Below are 22,770 nucleotides of genomic sequence, written 5' to 3'. Positions count from 1 at the left end.
GAAAATACAAATTTTATGATTTGTAAAATACTTTGGTATCCGGCGCGTTGTTGACGCAGAAGAAATAATTTTGGAAATATCGTTTGAAATTTGAAATAGCTATCTTGTTTAATTAGGAATGATATTTATTTTCTAGTAGGCAATAAATACATTCATTGAAATTGAATGCTATATAAAGAAGAGGTATAAATAATATTCATTCTATTTTTTTTTTTTTACTTTATTATTCAAATGCTTTAGGGTAGACAATATTTTTTTTCCGTCTTCAGCAAAAACAAATGCATTTTTTAGCTATCCGAATCTTCCAACATACAACAGGCCATGTGAAAAACATGGGTTTTATAGGTTCAATCCGCATTTGAAATGATTGACCTTGCTTCTGGTTGATGGTCAGGGGAAATGCAGTCATTTAAAATCAAAAGGCATGCGGGCTGGAATAATGGGAATGCGTTCAATGAGACATCTTCTCCATTCGACTTTCCGTTAAGAATAGTTGTCTCAGTTCTTGTCGCATGTTGGTCTTCTGATTCTGATGCGCGTTATCGGGCACACATAAACGTTGACTTTTGTTTCTTGCCGCATGTTCATCTTGATATTCTGAAGCACTTGAATTCGCGATTCATAAACGATCTGCTTCATTGCTCGCTTATCGTTCCTCGTTTGTTTGAGAAGCTCAAATTGGCTTATTTCTATGTCACTGGTAGATCTATTAAGTAACGAACGTTAGAGAGGCATACATTTTAACGAAGCAATCAACACAATATACGCTTGTATAACCGAAATATCGTTTTTCGATTCACTGAATAAATAGAAAAATTACTATTTGCAATGGCAAATTTCCATTATATATAAATTACTTTGATCGGCATCGATAATGATAATTCTTTTTGTATTTGGGAGATACACTGAACAATATGTGCGGTTCGTCAGTCAAAATATTGTGGCCTTTGATTGACAATATCTTGTGTAGATGATTATTCATTAACGAAAAAAAAAAAAAAATAGCGCTTGCACTAAATAGTTTCGATTTCATTTCACTCACGTTGATTGCATCGATGATAATAATTTGATTTGATTTGATACATGTGCAATGAACTACGAATGACGTGTCGCTTGCCGTGTACTGTTTATCTTTTATCAACTGTCAATTTTAAAATAATGTTGAATAATAGAGATGTATGAAACTATTTATTTGTAAATTTTATTGTGTTTTAAAATAAATGCTAATAATTGTACTATGCTTGTAATCTTCACGCAAGTGGAAGCAATAAATTGGAAACGTTTTATCGCAATTGGATGAACTGTACAGAAGCGCATAAAATCGTGATCTCCGTGTCTCTCGGAGGTCACGATAAAATACGAACAAACAAAAATTAATTTCTATAAATTAGATTAGGATTGTCAAATATGGATTGGGCAAATTTGTACTATTGGTTAAGTTCCTTTAAGTTTCATTAAGTTCACTTAATTATTAGCTGCAATGTTTGAAACGTCAGCATAATACAGAACATCTTCGCATTTTTAGAAAAATAAAATATAAGAATTATTCGAATAGGGAATTATACTTTCCCTAGGCATTATCTTTTTTTTTCAAAATACGTAAAAGAAAAGAAAGGCTATAAAAGTTGATGTTTTTTTTTATTAAAGAAAACAAAATAAAATATGAACTTACTTGCTACTTCGAAAAAAGGAATAATGTTATTTTGATCTATACTTAATTTTATTTCTTATTAGCCGTCTTTGGCGACCAACTAGTTAGCGGGATTAATGCTATCTAAAACTTTTAATTCCATATTTTATGTAATTTGGTATCTTAATAGCTTCTTCAGCAAAATATTTTTAAGCTTTACACAGTCATACCACTTATATTATTGAAGAAGCCTTACGCCGTTCTGTTCATTGTACTATGTATCTCTCTAATTTTTTTGTCAGCTTCCATAAAATTTTGACTTTAAATTAAAGCAGTTTAAATTATTAAACTTCAATTAATGCAAACACTTTTTTTTTGTTAAAACTAAACATGTTTTTAAAAATTTGAATAAAGAAAAATGAATCGTTCAGCACTGGAGTCTTATGCACACTAGAGAATATTTGTTTTTAAATCTATGTATTTTATCAAAGGTATACGATTTCTGTACGACGAATCATAAATTTCTCTGAATCATTGTACAATTCCCTTTTTAAAGTATTTAACTCTTTAATTGCCATTTTTTTTTTTTTGTCAAATACAGCATATTAAAAAAATTTGGGGATTGCAATTGGTTCAAGAAATGTAATTTTTTAAAGTTATTAGAAAAACAGCTAAGTTTCTTCATTAATTTTATTAATTAATAATTAACTAATCAATAAAAGTACTTCGTTATGGTCTGAGGTGGGAAATGCAACCACCTAAGTTTTTGATTTATTGTAGAATTTAGTAAGAATTTCTGGCAACTTTCTTTTCAATTCTTGCTAGTAACATATTATGATCTCAAAAATTATTAATGAATTATTAATTGATTGTTAATTTAAGTGTTAAATTCATAATATATGGTCAAAATGTTTACTAATATTTTTTGTGCTTTCTTAAACAGTTACAAGCTCTCCATCCCAGATGAGTTAGAACCACCAATTTTGTAGTTAAGAACCGAATACGTTCGCATACTGCGCCAGGGAAGTTTGTAAATGTGACTTGAAATACGATATCAATGTCCAGTTTATCTTATTTCACTGATTATTACTTTATCGAAAAAATGATTTTGGAAACTGGTTAATTTCTGCTGATTTGATTTGCACTCCATTTTAAAAGTCAAAAGCGATTAAAACTGTCTTACGTTCGGATCTTAGGCAGATGATTTTAATACCTGAATAATTGGTCTATTTTTTAAATGTTCACGACATATCAACAAGCAGCAATTTTTATAGTTGAAAATCCTACAAAAAGATATTTTTAAAACATTGTCAAAAGACAGGAAAAAATTAAAATTAAATTGACATGAACAAAAAGGCAACTTTACTTATATACTTTCATGGGTAGGAATATGCACCTCCGAATTTTTTTTTGAAATTTTAATTTAAAGCTTTAATTAAAAATAAAACAAGATTTCGTCATTGATCTCCGATAACTCTTGAAAATATTATAGCCCCCTCCCCTCTCCCACTAAAAAAGAAAGAAAGAAAAGAAAAAAAAAAAAACCCTAATTTTTAAAGCATTTCAAAAATTTTAAAAATTGTTCCTTTAACTGTATTAAATTAATTGTGTGATTGGTTTTTGAATTTTCATAATTTTTTAAAAAATATATTCTTTTGCATAATTTCCAAGAAAGAATTTCATTGGTCAAAAGATATTTATGGTGATGATGTTTAGACTCTGAACTCATAGAGGATGTTGTTTATTCCAATTCCTCACATTCCTAATAAACCGGCAGGATTACGTCGAATTTCAGATCATGTTTTGGTGTAAATGTCTACCTACGATGTTGCTTTTAATAATTAATGATTTTTTTTGTTCAAAATTAAGATTAGATCAATGCATTACATTTTTAGACACCTCTAGATGATGAAGGATGTTCAAATGCAGTACAAATACGATCAAGGAATGCACGTTTCCTGATTTAGATACCCCAGTGATACAAACCCCAAAATGTGAGATAGAAAAGAAAAAAAAGCTTACAAAAAATCTTAAATTTTATTTGCAGGACACTTACCTAATTACTCTTCAATTTATCCACTGATTAAAATTTAAAAGTACATGTACATGGATAAAAGAAAATTTGTTAAAATATTTTCTAAAAATATTTCAATACAATAGTAACTTTTTTTATCGTTTCTTTAATCAAATGTTCAATTAATACCGCTTACAGAAGTTTCCGTGATATCATTGTCTTGTCATTCTCCCAGTCACCATGACAACCAGGACGAAAACGAACAGCCAAAAACTTCTGTACTCTTGTTTCATATCTACGTCCCGATCTATATTAATGAGAGACCGAACTGCTGCGGAATCAGCTGAATTTCGAAAGAAGGCACTCCGAACCACTTGTTCTAAGTCATTAACCATGCTTACCGTCCAGCTTTCAGACGTAGAGAGTGTCAGCGAAGACCTTCGTAAAGTGACTATCGACGCAACCCCCAAATGGAAAGAAATTCAGAAACTGAAAGCGGGGCCGACCCCTCAAGACCACAGGGGGAGTCTCCAGGTGGGCAGCGTGAGTGTTCTCAGTGAAGATAGCAGGAGGTTGAGCCTCTTTGCTGATGCCGAATCCCAGCTGACCAAGATGCTGAGCGTAGACTCTGCCGATATGGAAGAAGAGGAGAGAAAAGATGTCCGGCCTGAGGAGGTGTTCACGGACAAAGCCCGTGCCGCAATGGTGGTCATCGGTACGAAGGACATCAAAGAGGCATTGGATAGAAAGAAAGCTGTCGAAATATTCCGAAGAACTCCTGAAGCCAGAAGCGCAGCAATCTTCTTTCAGCAAGCACGATTTCTTGTACATCAGAGCAGATATAAGGAAGCCATTGTACTTATAAACAAGGTAAGGGGGGAATCATAGAAATATGTTGATATATACTCTATATAACCAATAGAGGATAAAACATATAGAACTTTTAGGCTATATAACTTTTGATCCTCTGCTATTCCTTATTAGAATTTTCGAAATTAAATTGTTTACTATCGATTTAAATTTTATCTACAATTAAACAATATTTAAGTTAATATTATATAGAATTAAAATAACAAAATAAAAAATTTCGAGTGACCTTCTAAGAATTGAGTTCAGTATCTGGCATATAAAACTATTTTAAAATAAAATTTAAAACAGTGATAAGCAAATTGATTAAGAATATTTTTTTTATAATCTGATTGCTCAATTTAAAGCTTTTTCAGAATTGTTAACTTATGAGCTAATCCTCCAATTAAAGAAAAAGTTGATTACACCAATCTGCAAGAGAATTTGAATACATATAAAGAATCTTATTAAGTTTCTGAAATTTAAATTTGAGTAATCTTAGTACTCGACCCTGATAACGTTTTCTTTAACAAAATTGTGTAATATATATTATCGATAGTCTCTTTTTTAAAAATGTCGAAGGAGAAATTATCAGGCCTTTATTTCCGAAAAAATTGTTAGCCGCTGACCGAACAAGATGATAATTTGATGACTGACCTTATAGCAATTAAATGGTAATAATTGTTTTACTTATAATTTTCTATGCGACTGATTCTCTCATGAATAACGTTTTAAGAAATAATATTTTCATAGATATATATGTAATTTATATTTTCTATCCTTTTTTCTTAAGCCAGTAATTTTTAAAAAGCTCTTTTTTTTAATGAGACTTAACAATTTAAACTGTCACTTAAGAAAAAGCAAAGGCCTTTTATCATAAATTCCAGGCATTCTTTCATTTTCTTAATACCTAATATTGTGAGTATGTTTATTTTATCACTTTTTTGATAATATATTTAACCTTTATACGTTTATCATACCATTATATTATTATGTTTTATAAACTTATCCAATCTTATTCTAAGATTAGCTTTTGTTTCAATAATCGATATTTTGTTTTAGATATAGATTGTATAATTGTTTTTGTTTTAAAAAATGACCAGTTCACTTACTTACCATTTTACATTCAAAAATGTCATTATTTGAATTCTTATACTTTCATAATATCGCAATATATAATATATATCCAAATTTGTAAGCGAAAATATGTTTTATGCAACATTTGCTTTTATTTTAATAAATAAAAATGCTTCTTGTTTACTTAAATAAGCCAACACTTGAAAATAGACCAATTTTAAAGATAGAAATCTAACTGATTTTACTCTTCCATTGAAGAGATATATAGATAACGTTATCATTTCAAGGTTAAAATTATGTTTAGAAGTAAATATAAATTTTTATTATATGCGAGATTTGTTTTTTTTTCTTTTGACGATTTAATTAAATGTTTTGTTCCAATTTTTCATAATATTTGATACTTAAAAATTGTTTATACAGAAATTAAATTAAAATAATAAAAATTCTGACTTTGAAAGTTGGGTAGGGCCAAAGAAGATCCTAAATTTACATTTTTTATAAGTATCCACAGGACTTAATCTCGCACTTGGCAAAATTTTAATTTTTGATAAGGGCTTTTATATCTGCTGTAAAAAACTAAAGAGGTTTTGTTTTTTACAGCATTAAACTAAAAAGACTTCACTCCCGCCATTTCTCTAATCTGTCTCTGCTCTAATCAATTAGCTACCATAATATCATTTTATAACTGAGTATTCAAAAAGTTTGCAAAGAAAATTTCAGCACCTGTTCCGCTTCTGGTAACATTTTGATATCATTCTAGGCACTCAATGTGGACCCGGAGCGTAAGGAATGGCTGACGGAAAAGAGCCTCTGTTGCTTTAAAATGTTACAACCTGAACTTGCTCTGAAGCACGTAAACGAAGTCCTAACCCTGGATCCAAAGTATTTCCAAGTAAGTTATATTTAAACAAAATAGACTGGTATATATTTCTGTATTCCAGCAGCCACAAGGGCCTAATAGTAACCATATCATAACCGGCTACTCCGACCTGCCCGAAGACACACGGAAAAATCTGAATGACTGGACCGGAATAGTCTAAATAATCTAAAGGATAGTCTAAATAGTTTAGACAGAAATATATACAGAAATAGTCTAAAGCATCATCACCGGTTATGGTACAACCCTTCCCGTGGGAAGAACGACCAGTCATCAATAGGAGGTAGTCGATCCCCACCATTTCTGTATCCATTAAAGTGGCGAGAACCAACCACCATACTAGAAGCTACTATTCTCATTTTTGATTTGCCACCTGGCGGGAGGGGACCTGATGGAATGGAATCGGAAGGTTCTAGATCCGATACTCGATTCCACCGGAGAACGGCAGTGTAATCAGATCTGGTTTAAGTTAAATCCGCCGAGAAAAAATGCCCTTTTGTTGGTTTGTTGGCGGAAGTTTAGAGAGTTGGGGATGTTAACTCAAGTGTCGTTCTTGTTATCTAAGAGCGGCTTAAGAGGTAAGTCTCCAAATAGCTGTAATGTTATTTTGAAACAGGTTATTAATTTTATCAAACTAAACTGTTAAATTCTTTATTGCTTCTGTAAATTCTAAAGCTGAGTAAAATTATGCTTTAAAACTGGAAAGATTAAGAAAAACCAGCAAGTAACAACAAACGATTCAGGTCTATATGTATGATTCTGTTTTAAATATTTAGTGACAAAATACATCGAATGCTTAATATTTAGGCCAAGAACTATATACTTTTTTTTACATTAGAAAAGTTAGTGACCTGTTTGCACATGTCAGTTAAACATTCTAAAATTACTTTTAATTTCTTATTTTACTTAGAAGTTTGCTTTTAGCTACCGAATGTTTTTAATTTTATTTTCATTCACGAGCTCAATCTGTAATGTATTTAAATGTATCTAATCCTTAGGCTTTGGTCCTGAAGGGGGAAATCTTGTACTCGATGTGGGATCTGGAGCGGGCTATGTTGTGTTTCGTGGAAGGAAGGCGTCTCCGGCCGGATAGCACAGAATGCATTCAAGGAATCCACAAAATCAGAATGGCTCTCGATGAGATTTCAGGTAATTTATTTGGATGTATGAATGATATGTTATGCAAAATTATTTACTTTAAATTTTTTATTCGACATTTTTAATATAAAATTTTTTTTAGATGTAATCATGTACAATGGGTAGTTGAATAAGAATATAATCCGTTTAAAGATATTGTCTATTACTCGAATTGTTTATTAAGTGACTACTTATTTGCTGTAGATTAGAGAGAGAAATTTGATTAATTTATTCTGGAACTCCCACAAATAAATGAGAGATTGGATAATTTCTTCTATGCATAAATATATATTGTTAAGAAAATCCTCTGACGGACGTACATTGAAAGAATTCCGACACGCTGGATTATTATAATGACGCTTTATTCTGCAAGAAAACACAAAGCGCAGGTAGCGTACACGCAGCTGAGATGTTCAACCTTCACAGCTTTTGTAGAAACTCCCAGCAAATTTCATAGAAAAAATTTAAACAAATCGTCTATCACATTATAGCAAATGAACTCAGAGACCACAGCTTTTGACTCGCTCTGCAAACTCAGCTTCAAAGAGGGAAACGCTTCATCCTTTCGAATTTATATATGTTTTCCGACAGGATTTCTAGATCTCGTTTCCTAATTGAGATATAACCGTTCTTGTGCATTTCAGAACCTTTACTTTTATCGCCAAAATCGCCAAATTTAGGTGTTATTGACTTGGTATCTTTCCAGCATATATTAGCAATCACTCTAAATCTTTTCCTAGTCATGACATTTACTTGGCAGGGAGACGATATTAAATATTCGTAACACTATGTAAAATATCCACTAGTCTCTTATTTTAAACTTAAGATAGGAATGCATTTCCAGTAGGAAAAATTCCTTAAATTCCTGCAGTCAGTATGATGAATGGAAAGCCGATATAGCAGAAAAATGGCTTGAATTCACTAAATGACAAACCGTCGTTTTTCATCACGACAATGGAAAACCACATGTTGGTTTTTCTATAAAAGAAAACCTGTTACAACTTAATTTGCATCCTCCGTTTTTCACAGATCTTGCTCCATCCAACCCTTACTTATCCTATCATTAAAATATTCTCTCTATGATAAACGGTTTCAATTCGTTAGAGAAATAAAAATTCACCTCCAGGAATATTTTTCAAGCAAGACTCAATAATTTTAGATAGAAGGAATAATGGGGCTTCCTAAGAGGTTGTAGAAGGTGATAGAACAAAATTATTCTTATCTAAAGCACTATATATAAGAATACTATTCGCTTATATATAAGAATAATTATAATATAATTATTCTTATATATAAGCAAATGTCGTATATTCATTTTGTATAAAAAGAGGTGTGAAAACTTGTAGGATACCCTGATAAATTGCAACCATTGACCTACTACAGTATCTTTTTTTTATACATACATATACGATTCATGTATTTAACCGAATACTTTGCAGATTGTTTTGCACTTAATTGCAATCAATGGAATAGATCTGAGAGCTAAATCATACAATATTGAAATTTTTACACCATAATTATTAGCTTAATTCATTTGAAACTTAACTTAATTCATCATATATTTGAATAAAAAAATTATAACTATTTCATAGCAGCATTCGCACAAGCAAAACGAATGAGTCATATCGAGAATGCATACATTCTTTTTAGAATTATGAAGCAAAACAGCCAAGAGAAAGTGTACTTCTATGTACTACTTGCGTTGAATAATTTTCTAACTATTGATTCCTTATCTAAAAAAAGGCATATGGAATTAAGAATCAATAATATCAATTAATAATTGAGTGATAATTTTTAATGACTATAATGATTAATATAGTCAATATAAAATTGAGAAAGACATTAAAGCCATTTTATTGAAATAGCCTTACACCTGTCCTGTTTATTATGTAGATGAATCTTCATAATTGAGTCGAATTCCGTTAACATCATAGTGTCATTTAAAACTTAATCGTCTAGGTAATTTATTTCAAACTGCAGGTTGATCTTGCCTTAATGTAATTTCATTTTCTGATGTTTCATATAATAAAAAGAATCTTTCATTTTTAGTTTTTAATAATGGAAGAAAATCATTCGATTAAATATTAAATGAGATAACAAAAAAAAATCTTTGAAATTCTTTGCAACAACGAAAATAAATGTTGGAAAATTATGTAAAATTTTTTAAAAAATGTCAAAATTCAGGAAAAAAAATATGCAAGAACAAAAATTTTTTTAATAAAAAAGGCTTTTTAAATTTTAAATTGGCACAAAATTTATTTTTCTGTAATTACTATTTCCGAAGGTATCGAGAAAAAAAAAAAATCAAAATCCAACTTAATTTTCAATTGCTTTATTCAAAAAAATGCACACATTGCGATTAATTTTTAATAATTAATGTTTTAAATAATGGTTCTAGGTTCTATTATATTTCCTCCTTCCAAAGCATATTTGTACCAAATTTTGTAGTTCTAAGTTGAATGGTTTAGCTTGTAGAACACCCAGAAATATACAGATACATATATACAGAAAGAAAGAGATTTTCCTTTATATGATTAATGCAAATACCTGCTGATCTTATATTTTAAAAATCTAATATTTATTTAGGGATGGATATATTATATTTTTAATAATTAATGTTTAATTAATTAATTAATTAACTTACACATTTTGCTTCAGCCTATAGAGATGCGACTCTGAATGGTAAACGATTGAAGACGAAACATAAAAGAAGCAAATCAGTGAGTGACAAACGATTTATATTACTGAATTTATTTTTTCTCAACGTGATGCTATTTTTTTATATAATTCAGCAGACGAAATTTATTTATGTTTTAAATTTATAAAAATCATACAAACAAAAAAAAATGGCAAATTCATTTTTCTTTCATCCAATTCTTTTTTTCCAGATATTATTTTAATGCCTTGCCAATAAATATTTATAGAATTGAGTTTTAGATTTTAGATTTATTGTTTGGATTTTTTTAAATGATTTCCAAGTAAAAAATTTCGGTCATTCTTTCAGTTTTTATTTTGAGTAAATTTATTTGCTATAAATGTTTTTTTTAATAATTTCATTGAACAAGTTTTTTTTTCTGTTTGTTTTGAATTTATAATTCTTACTGATGGATTTCCCTTACTTTTTATTATTTTTTACTTGATAGTATCATTTATTTTACTTTACTTTTCAGTCCGTTTAGAAGTGAAATCAATCATATGTAGCACAAGTCTCTTTCACAATTTAATCGAATTTCCAAAATTGTTTTTCTCTATATATACAACGTCCGTGTAATTCAGTTTCTCAACTAGTGATGGGCAAGAAAGTTTTCAATACAAAAGAAGCCAGTATCTGAAACCACCAAAAAGACAAATATTTATTTTGTATTTTTAAAGCCAACTATGTATACCCCGAGCACAATCTTCGGTTTTCTGTTTACGAAGGAAAGGAAAAAGGAAGTATTTTAATTGCCAAAAATTTCGGACTTGAGATATTATCGAATCTTTTTGTTTTGGACACCCCATGAATCAGAAAAATACATTTTTGGAGAATCTTGTCTACCTATCTAAGATGAGAGCTTAAAAATACTTTGAGCTTGACAAATGAAATTTGGTATAAATTCTTTACTCCAAATTTGCTAATCTGTTATCAAATTTCGAACGAAATTCCTTCAATGGAAATATGAAGATCGGCCCATCTGAGCGCAAAAGAACAACCTAAATAAAAAAAAATAAAAAACTAGATGCTTAAAATTTAGTAGACAGTTTTAGCATATAAAGTGTAAATTCACAAAAAATTTCGAATCAAATTCATCAAAGTGTTGTTCATTTATCGTTCTTTATATTCTCATAAGTGTAAATGCAATAACTAAAAGATAGAACGATTGAAATTTTGCTCTAAATTGGTAAACAAAAAGGCGCCCAAACTACTGGGTTATCTTAACTATAATACAAAACACAAAAAGCTCATTGTGGGACTCTGAAAATAATAATCTAAATACTCATGATTTTCATGGCCTTGTTGAAAGCTCGCAACTTTTATGCTTGAGATGATAACAACTTTCATTGAAGGGGGGGGGGGCGTTATTAGGGATAGAGAAAGTATTAGAAAGTACTTCCACTGCTTTCATTAGTATTATGTTCCAGCTACCAATTTTTTTCGCTAACTCATTTAGTGAAATTAAAACGAAAATAATTTTTGTTGTTGTATAGATGAATTAAATGTAAAAAAAAATTCGCATTTCTGTGTAAACGTTGTTTATGCTTAACGATTTTATTCTATTAGGCTAAAGAGAAGAGAATTCCACTGTCGCCGAACAAATCTACCCCCGAAAGTGCCACGAGTACTTCCAGTAGACATTTATTTTCTTCGAAATTTTCTCAGCTATCTGACAGATCATCTTGTATATCTTCCTATGGGGATGAAGAGGTAAATCGACCTCGTTCGCAAAGACCAGTCACCGCCCATGTGCGAAGAAGAGCGTACAAAACAACACTGGAACTTAGGATGACGGTAACAACGCTATTATTTAAAAATAGACACATGATGTTAATTTTTTCTATTTAATTAAATGAAATAACCTATAGAAACTTCTTCAAGTATGGATGAATGCTTGATTGAATGAATTAATTGTGCAGAATATGTATAATGCAATAATTAAATAGATATTTATGTTATCCTCCCAAACAAAGTCTGGTCGTATAGGGTGATCCAAATCACAGCCTGGGTCACTATTAAAATGTGTACACATAATCTATTGGTTGTGCATCTTCAGAAGAAGAATAATGTTCGTATTTGGACTGTTGTAGAAAAGTGTCATTACTGTTCTTAAGAGTGGCTTATTTTTAAAAATTACGGACAATAATTTTCTAAAAAAGAGAAAATGCGAATTTATTAAGCCAAGCTTTCACTACAAGTATCATTTTACTCCATTTGTTTTTCCTTGTTCATCATCACAGATGCATTTTCTTTTCTGCATTTCACTGGGTTTACGTTCCTGTCTAGCTTCCACAGGAAGTGCTCCCTTCTGTTTAAAATACAAAATCATCCGCCGATGAGTTTTAAGAGTACTAAGACCTTTGACCAAACCTTTTATCTATTGAAATGTCTTGAGCTCGGCATAAATATTATTATTTCTCTGGTAAAACAATTTGAAGAGTAACACTTGATTTTGTAAAGTTAGTAGAAATGAAAGATAGTTTCTTATACTCACTATATAGGCAGATATTTGAAATGTTTTCAGTTTTATTTAATAATATGTATTAATTTTCTGAAATCAAAACCACATACACGCAGGAGAATACGTGCACAAAATTTAATTGTAACTCAACCAATAATTCTTGCACAAGTAGTTCCCTACTGCTCATTTTCGGAAACTCTTCACGCTTTTGAACATGCACCAATTGATATTTATTTCGTCAAAAAAAAGGGGGGGGGGAATAAAAGGAAAGATATAAGAGAAGATATTTACAGTTAGAATTAGGATGAAAACAGATTATTCGTAGAATTAAAAGGCATCATAACAACTATTCTTTCTGCACATCATCTCTTAGCGAAGTGTGCTCGAAAAGAGCTGTTCCTAGGATCCTGAAACGATCAGTAAATGCTTCATGTTTAATTTGGATCACCTTATATATTATCTTTTTGGGTTTTTTATATATAATTAGATGATATATTCTGTTTTCGGGCTGTGTTGTACTTTGAAATTAAATAAAAAGCATATAGAGCCTTATAGATGTTTATAGATTCCATGTAATTTTCGTTTCGAATTACAACATTTATTAATGACTTAATTTCGTTTTTTAAAATTAAAACTATAATAATTTGATTCCCATACTGAGCATGGAGAAAATAGGTAAATAGTGAACTTCTGCTTCAGAAGGATAATTAATATTTATTCTATATTTCTATACCGAGTAATCTATATTTATTCCTGCATTAAATCCCTCATTCATTGAAATAAAATTATGAATTTTTACTGATACACTGTTGTAATTCTCCAAATCCGATATTTCATGCTTACTTTTCTCATAATTCTAATTCCTAAAAACCAATTTCCAATAAATATAATTAAACATAATTTTGAAGATGCGCGCAGAGAAGAAGGCACTTTTGAAATCAACTTCAATTTATTTTGCGCGGAGTCAAAATTAACTTAAAGATGCCGGAGAGGTGATGATAAAAGGATGTCTGTCTACATGGCGATATAAGAGCAAAGTGCCAGCAAATTTTCCCTTCAGTGTTTTACTAAGAAATTTTGATAGGGAATTGCAAGGGAATCTTCGGTATCTTTGAAGGTATGTGTGTTAAGGATTTTTAGCCCTTCGTTCCTGGTGTGGGAACCACGGAGAGAGCAATTTTGTTAAGCGCGTTAGAATTAATTAAATAAAACAGTGGGAATTGGATCAGGAAATAAGAGAACAATTTAGAGTGAAGTTAATATGGGTTAATTTAAGGTAAAAGTTAGAAAATTCATTAAGATTTAATTTAAATTTAAAAATATTATTACAGACATATGCTCATATTTGTATTTAATTCTATAATAGCATTTTATAATTTAATAAGCTGCCTATTTTTGCAACTGTCGTATTTAAGTTATTCATACTGGTTGGCGATATTCATTGTATATTTTTTAAATACCTGGACTCACTATATATACATATATGTTGAATTATCGTTTTTTTACAATATATATATGTCCTAAGCAAGAGAGATAAATTTTGAAATGCTTATGTAAATATTATATTAATATTTTGAATTAGATTAATTTCTATATCACTTAGAAAATAATGCTTTTATTATTGCAGTCCACTTCAGAAGCAAAAACGACTTGTGAGACCGCTAGTCCTCACTCCAACAGGAGCCAAATGTCAAGACCAATGACAGCCTCTGTACGACAGAGCCAGCTTTCGGAAACCGTAAGTCATCAGCCTGAAAAAAGTCGGAAAACAAGACCGATGACAGCTATCGGAAAACGAACCAAGTCGCCCACCAAACTTTCGGTTTCGAAAGACTGGCTGGAGAGTATTGCATACAAACTAGAGAAGGATGCATCACCCTCTCGCTCAGAAAAATCAAATTCCAGTTTTAAAATATCAAGTGAGTGTTTGCTGTATTTTTGTTTACAATGGGTATACAATGTATATAAAAAGAATATATTATAGTCATCAAAAAATTAAAATTCTACATATATGTTGAAAAATCTGTTATTGTTTCTCTGTCTGCTGATATGGTAAATCAACCAGTGGGAGGAGCATTCACGAAATTTTCGCTCATATTTTCTAATGAAAGAGCTGTATCTCCTTGTCAGACATAATTATGAAGGCCAACTTTATATTTACATTTGCACAAATCAGGGTTGTGTGATTCTTTGTATTACCACTGCATTAGTGAACAAAAATGACAAAACATCGAGCTTTGGCGTGAATCTGCCGTTTTTACTGAACGGTCTATTATTGGCGATGCATTGTTGGCACAAGCACCAGAAAAGAAAATATGTAATTAGGGCACTTTTTTTTAACCTATTAAAACTAAAATTTGCCATGGAACTATAACTAAAGTCACAAGATCACATACCAAATTTATTTCATTTAAGTCATTGCCTTTTTGAATTATAGTGTCTATATGCAAGAAAAAGTACAGATCGGTAGGCGGTCAAATCTTGAAGGAAGGAATTCCATGTGCCAAAATATATTTTATTCGTCTAGTTCTTTTCGTTCTGTTGTTCACACTCACTTGTACTCGGATAGCCTGACAGACAGACTTTGACTGACTGATTTCGCTCAAAATTTGATAGTAATCTATACATTTGGAGCAGAATCCGTGTACCAAATTTCATTCATCTGTCTCAAAACATTTCTGAGTTATCGAGTTCATAGGCAGACTAACATAACTCCAAAAATGTGTTCTTCGGACTCAGAGAAGTCTGAAACAGTAGATTCCTCAAAATCTCGAGTTCAAGTTTTTTTTGAACGATTACAATGCTTTATGCTTTTTATACTTCATTTACTAGAATGCAAAAACGCATTAAATTAGACGATTGGTAGGTCGATTTCTGATGTATTCTGATATACTTATAGATATATTCTGATATATTTATTTCTGATATGTTTATAATTTTGTTAAGACCAAATGCCAAATCTGGTGAATGGACTTTTCAACAAATTTATAGAATTCTATCAAATTTTGAACGAAATACATTTACAAAAGACTTGTCTGTTGCTCTGTCTGAGTACAAGTGAATACGGCAATTACGGAACGAAATACATTTACAAAAGGCTTGTCTGTTGCTCTGTCTGAGTACAAGTGAATATGGCAATTACAAAACGCAAAGAACTAGATAGATAAAATATGGTGCATACGTTTAACAGCTAATGTGTAGATACATGATGCAAATTTTGAACCAATTTCATCTACGGGTTAACTGTCTGCTTTTGAGTGTATGTAAAATATAACTTAAATTATTGAAATATGGCATACGATTTTGCTACTAAAATTGTATTGTAATTGCGTATGGAATTTTGGTTTTAATCAATTCGAAAGTAAACGTCCAACATGCACATTCAGTTTTCTTCACATTCTACGAAACACAAAGCACCAATGTGGAGGACTGTTAGTATACACGAGAGTTAAGATGGAGGGAGGTATATTCCATCTGTATATTATTCTTCCACCTGTAGCCGATCTCCGATTCCAGAGATAATACTAATCTGACCCGTGGCGCTCACGGTCTTGCCTAAAGTCCTCAACTTTAATGCGGGAGAGAAAGAGTAAATAACACGTTTATTAAGGAGTATGCGAGAAAGTTTCAGAGGGACCAATCGCTCTTGTTATCCTCTGTCATCATTTTTTCCTTTTTATATTAACTTAAAATACGAAGGTCATCCAGAAAGTAAGTTCCCCGCGGGTCATAATAAAAAATAAAACATGATTACTTGGAAAAATTTTTGCAAAAGACACAGTAATATTTCAGCTACTTCCTAACATAATAACCACCAAAATTGCAACACCTGTCAGACCGTGAGATAAGTTTTTGTAGTCAGGTGCCATAGAAGTATGCTGCTTGGGAATGAAGCCAGCATGTTACATTTTTCGGCAAGTCTTCATTCGTGTGAATTCGATGACAGAACATAAATCTATTCCATTGCAAGAACAGATGGATGTCCCTAGGAGCAAGATCAGGATTATACAATGAATGGTCAAACATATACCAGCGAAACTTCCACCTGTTCTTGCAGAACTGCTGTATTTTGTAGAATTTGCTGAGTATGATAAAAGCTGTTGTGGAGCAACGCAACATCACCATTGAGCACCCCATGCCTCTTATTCTGAATAGCTCGTCACAGTTTCTTCAGTGTTGATTAATAATGTTTAGCGTTCAGGATCCACCTTCGCAGTGGACGTAAGGAGAAATGAGAACCGAGATCTTCGCACTCTAAAACGACGTTTATGTAAGCGATCAGAAAGTTACAACCGCATACGATAGCTATATCCATAATCTACCCGGCTTATATCTTTTCGTTCTGTGTCTTTTACAGTGCCATATTTTAGCGATGTGCTAAACTTATTTTCTGGATGACTCCCATTGGCCATTTTAAAATTAGCTTCGAAATGCCACGAAAATTACTCAAAATAAGTACATGAAGAAAACGAACTTTGGTTGTAGTTAAGGGTATGATTGATATGACCATTATTATCACTGCTTTCAGGTGGAGTTACGGACAGCAGTGAGTCCTCAAAAGAAGCTTCTAGGACGAGTCTTTCGAGTTCTGTGGAGGATATTTCAAGAGAAGTGGATCGGAAGCCAGTCCGGAAAAGCAAGTCAGTCAGAAATCGTCTGGCAGCTAAACTGAAAGCAGAGAAGGCGAAGCCAGTGAGTTGCATTGGCCCCAAAATCACGGCTTCCTTAGAGAAAGACAGGATGTTTTTGGAGAGTATATTGAAAAACAAAGGTAAGGAACAACGGAATCTCTAATAATAGTAAAGAAAACATGTGTGCGCGCGTATGTTTATATGGTGACACTCTACAAGAGAGATCGTTTCAAGTACCAAATTTCACGAAACAAATCCACAAACTATCAAATTTGTCTGATAAAATAACGATTTTTTTTCTTTAAATTGTTTGAAATTGATTAACTAAAAATAAATCTCATTTTGATATTTTTCCTGAAAATTACGAAAATACTATTGTGCAAATATGATTTTCCTACTAATATAAGATTTAAAAAATTGTCTTTTTAATGATAACTGCTTAATTGCCATACAATTTTTTTATGATTTTAGAATATTTTTAAAAAATATAATTTTGCATGATTTTAAACAATAAATTTTGTTATTACAATAAAATTCAAACAGTTTTCTCAATTCAATGATTTTTTCCATTGTCAAAAGCTAAAGAATTCTGCTAAATATCTGTGCAGTTTTGCAAGACGAGTCAGAAAGGGAATCTATATTATTGCCAAATATAACATGTAAATTGAAACATATTAACTAAACATTTAACTTTTTAATAGCACTACATTGTCATGGGACTTGACTCTATAAGGGAGGTTCAAGTATAAAATATACAGAACAGAGCTACAGAAGAGAGCTATTAAAGTAAAAGGAACCTATGTCAATATTAAAATACTGAGGAAATCATGAATATCAAGTTATAACTAAGAGATTTAATTGAAATTAAACACAGCCAATATTCTCGATGAATCTGCTGGTCGCCAGAGAGAAATAGTTTAAAATAAAGTATATAGAAAACGAAATGTCAGTGTGACAGAAAATGATCACGATGTGAAATGTTAAACAATGAAATATGGAAAAAAATGGAACTGATAAAAATTATACTTAAATTAGTTTTGAAAAAATGATTGAAATTCAGAGAAAAATAATACCAATATTGATGCTCTTATAAAGCTAATTTTTTAAATTTTAAGATGGTGAACGAGAATTTTTTTGTGAGTGATTTGTTCAGAAGCTATGCCGAAAAAATGCATAATCTTCCAATTCCCATTTTACCCTTTTTTTAGAGAAACATTTTAATGGCATGGTTAATCCTTCTAGGTGCTAAAACACGTGTGTGAGAAATTCTGTTTGAATCCCTGAAAAAATATAGAACCAGGTTCAAACAGAAAGCAAACAGATTGCCAAAAATCCTACTGAAGAGGTAAGGGACGCGTAAGGATAGAACCTGGGACCTTGTGGTTAACAGTCCAGTAACGATCCGATTTTACCAAAACAGCTGTTCGGGTAGAAGCGCTGTTACTGGCTTATATGCAATTCACCACACTACAAAAGAGGATTTTTCCCTACAAAAGGAATTTTCCCCTTTTCGTGGCAAGTAGCTTCACTATCAATTAGAATTCGTCCTTTATGCAATTTTCTTCTGGCGGGAATTTATTGAGAATTTTTTTTTGTTTGCATACTTTCACTTTTAACTTTATTTTGATTATATTTTTGTATATAATTATTTTATAGTTTTAATGATGAAAATAATAATAATTGCTCCATGTTAAGAGGAATGATTTCAACTTGGATATAAAAGATGAATATATGTTGACCCAGGAAAATTTTTGATTAGGCTTAATACTTCGCCAGATTTGGCTTTAGATGAAACACAGTTATGATCGAACGGATGGCGGCCACCTTAACAAAAATGTCGGCAAAAGTTTAAAGAACTTAGAGACTAGACTGTATCATCAGTAGTGGATATTCCACTAGGCATCAGTCTAGGGCCATAAGCAAATTACTATTAATTCTATTAAATTACTATTAATTCTAAGTAATAATTAATCAAATAAATTGGTAAAAATATTATGAATTCTGAAACATTGGGATAATATTCATTCTTTTTAAAGGATAAATAGTCAGGTTCTCGTTGCATTAGATTTCACTTAACTTTTATAGTTATTATAGTATTTATAAATACTGAGGTTTTCAAACTGTTCAAAAATACTGCGTGCGCACGAGTGACCATACAATCATGATTCAAAATAAATAAATAAACAATAAAGGTGGGTTTACACTTACAGTAAGATCAGACATGCGCAGAAAGAAGATTGCGCAAGTGCTGAGAGACTGGACAATATCCAGTTCTTGCTTTGACGGGGCAAGTACTTACTACTGTACAGTTTCTGCGCATGCGTGGTCTTAGTGGATGAATTGAAACTAGCTGAATGTAAGCCCTATTTAGCATGTGCTTTCCTCCGAATTTACTGAAATAAAAAATAGCTTAAAATAAATAAGTTAAAAATATTTGAAATGTGCAAATAAATTGATTAATTTATTAAAAGAGTGATCTCACAATGTACATTGACAAGGGTAGAAAAATGTTCAAATCTGTCACTGGTATATCCGCCATGTTTTTAAATATAATCGAAACTTTTACAGTATAACTTAGGATTGCTAACTAAATTTTTTGAAAGCTGAATACTTGCAAAGTGATATTTTTATGGTACGGATGTATGTTTAGGCCTAAAAATTTTTTTCAGAGCTCAGTCAGAATATCAAAAATATTGCTCATCAATAAAAAGTGATTAGCAAGATTATTTTTTTATCAAGTTTTTGTTTTATTTTCTCAGGACTAAGAAGAGCTAAGACTTCGTACACGAAGAAGACTCTGAGAATTGCGAAAGATCTACACAAATTTGTGGCAGAACGCGAAGAATTCTGGAAGAATCGAGAAGGCTTCATTCGATTCGCTAAAGAGGAAGACGTGTTCATTGCCTGAATTCTTATCATCTGCAGCATCAAGGGAGACTCGTGCAGTGCAGAATTACTTAATTTAATTTTGCATGCGATATCTGAATCCAAAAACAATCTAATAGCATTCTTTTTATAATTTTACTGAAAGAGAAAAACACACACATATAGTTACACTGAAAGATAAAAAAAAGTTCGAACAAGGCTGATTTTTGCTAAGTTTAATAAATCGTGTTCATTCTGTTTTTTTTATTTGTAATGTCATGAATCACAGCATTTCCCTTGTTTCCACAGAAGGTTTAAAATATTTTTCTATTCTAGAAAATTGACTGAAAAACTTGAAACGTAAGTAAAAAATAATTTAATAAAAAAAGGAAGGATAATGAACTATCTATCTATATACATATAAGGATGAATATTTATTTGTATGTGTTTTTATACGAATTTAATGCTTTTGTCAGATGATGACTAAATTTGATGCTATTATTTTCAAAAAAAAAAAAAAAAAAAGGTCAGTAACAATTTTAGAAGTCTAAAAGTTACTTAAAACGTAAAGTGAATAATAATTAAAAAAAAAGTTTTTGGCGTTTTTGCAGTTATGTAATCCAGAAATATTATCTCACAAAAATGGTTTTTACCCAATTGCAAAATTCGAAAGTTACCTTTTTAAATAGTATCGATTTCATTTTCATATATTAATTTATTTTTAAAAATTATTTTGATACATTATCTGTAGCAAAGCTTTTATTTTTATTGTTATGACTTATGCCACTTTATAAGTCCGCTGACAGTTATCTGTCAGTGATTTAAGCCAAATGAGCGTCTCTTGTTTTTTTCGGTAGCGCCAATAGAGCCAAGAGTACGACTTAGCTACTCACATGTCACAACCCTTTTAACGGGACGGAATTCATTCATGCATTTCATTCACTCCTACACAGATCGTGATTTAGATCTGAATCAGAGAACGATCATCTCTGAACCAGTATCCTCAATAGCATTACTCTTGGCATGGAGGACTTTGTGATCAAAACAGATTTATATGTATGCCAGCCACACGCACACACACGGAGAGTCTTATTTTAGTTGTATAGCATTGACGAATGATACTTACAAAATACAGTATACTCCCGAGTATCCGGTTCCGTTCTACGCGGCCTAATTTTCTTTTATCGTAATCAAATGGAGAAGGAAAGATGTTGCCGTGGCAACATTGCTAAAACATTGGAAGCAGGCGTCTGCTACGATCCTCCTATGTATCATGTGCAAAATACATGTTGTGTCTGGAAAAGAGCAGCTTTCTTGTGTAACGGACCTCAATTGTTGTCGCTGTTCCTGATTATAACTGCACAGTACGTACAGCATTCGTAAATTGTCCTTGGGGTGTGCTTAATGAATGCTTTTTAAGTGTACCACAGTGGAGATTATAGAATTTTTGTTAAAATTTGAACAGTTTATATCCATTAACTTACTTTTTATTTAATACATTCTTGAAACATTAAGTATATAAACCTATATAAATTACCAGTACAGAGACTTCTGTTTTAACTCGACACGTTACCCGCAATGGCTTCTATGATTCACCGGACCGCAGCCGCGTTCACATTCTGCGTGGTTTGAGATAAATGGAGAGTTTAGTATTCAATAAGATGTGAGAAAATAGTACTATATCAGTCAATTTTGGCATAAAAACTTTGTCTTCTGGTATTCGTGGGAAAAGAAATGAGTTCATAGAGTTCTGGTTTATCCGGCGTTTTTGTCATCCGGTCTACCCTTCCGTCACATTAGGCCGGATACTTGGAAGTGTACTGTATCGATTTTTTCGCTTGAATCTAACGTTTTTACTGAATCTACCGTATGATCTTTGACTATTAGTTGTTGGCATGAGGTTAATACACAAGTATCAGAAAACTGAATATTTAATCTGGGCATTCGGCATATTGAAATCAAAATATGACATAGAATTACATTCATAGTCTTAAATTCATATACCAAATTTCATTTATTTAAATCATTACTTTCGGTTCTAAAAATATGTTTTTCACGCTCAGAGAGATCTGAAACGCGGTTGTTTAAATTTTTGTTGAACAATAGTTTCTACATTGTTCAACAAAAAATGAAAAATGAGTTGTCATTCATTTCCTTCAGATGGGAACGAAGCATCAAAATATATTGAAAAAAAAATGGATTAATCAGTTAATATTTTATCTCCTGTGCTCTTAAAATAATAAGAATTATCTGCCACAAAAAGAAATTAATAATGTGAGAATGTTATAACATATACATACTGTATTTTTAAACGAGTGAACATTTTTATACCGTTAATTTATATATTTTATTAGAATTTGATAAATATTCCCCCAATAAAGAAATATAAATAAAAATATTTTTACAACAATGATCTGCAAGATTTTGATTAATAAACCAGCGGGAGTGATCCTCCAAAACTTTTCTCTAGTAAAGGCATATGCCAGAAAATGCCTTGAATGGCACTGGCGTTTAATAGTTACGAAACTCTAACCTTT

General features: G+C 31.3%; 1 protein-coding gene across 1 annotated transcript; it reads left to right on the top strand.

The window, feature by feature from the left end:
- The first annotated feature begins 3,973 nt into the window (after positions 1 to 3,973).
- On the top strand, positions 3,974 to 20,494 carry LOC129976251 (uncharacterized). The gene is made up of 8 exons (XM_056089731.1): positions 3,974 to 4,514; positions 6,328 to 6,459; positions 7,443 to 7,593; positions 10,240 to 10,301; positions 11,843 to 12,070; positions 14,365 to 14,656; positions 17,266 to 17,508; positions 20,128 to 20,494. Exons 1-8 carry the CDS (start codon positions 4,038 to 4,040, stop codon positions 20,274 to 20,276), a joined length of 1,734 nt encoding a protein of 577 aa, XP_055945706.1. The 5' UTR covers positions 3,974 to 4,037; the 3' UTR covers positions 20,277 to 20,494.
- Positions 20,495 to 22,770: the final 2,276 nt, after the last annotated feature.

This window comes from Argiope bruennichi, chromosome 7, assembly GCF_947563725.1.
Source record: "Argiope bruennichi chromosome 7, qqArgBrue1.1, whole genome shotgun sequence".
In the NCBI taxonomy this organism is placed as follows: domain Eukaryota; kingdom Metazoa; phylum Arthropoda; class Arachnida; order Araneae; family Araneidae; genus Argiope; species Argiope bruennichi.
The sequence above is the reverse complement of the archived record's forward strand: the minus strand, read 5'-3'. Positions and strand labels throughout refer to the sequence as shown.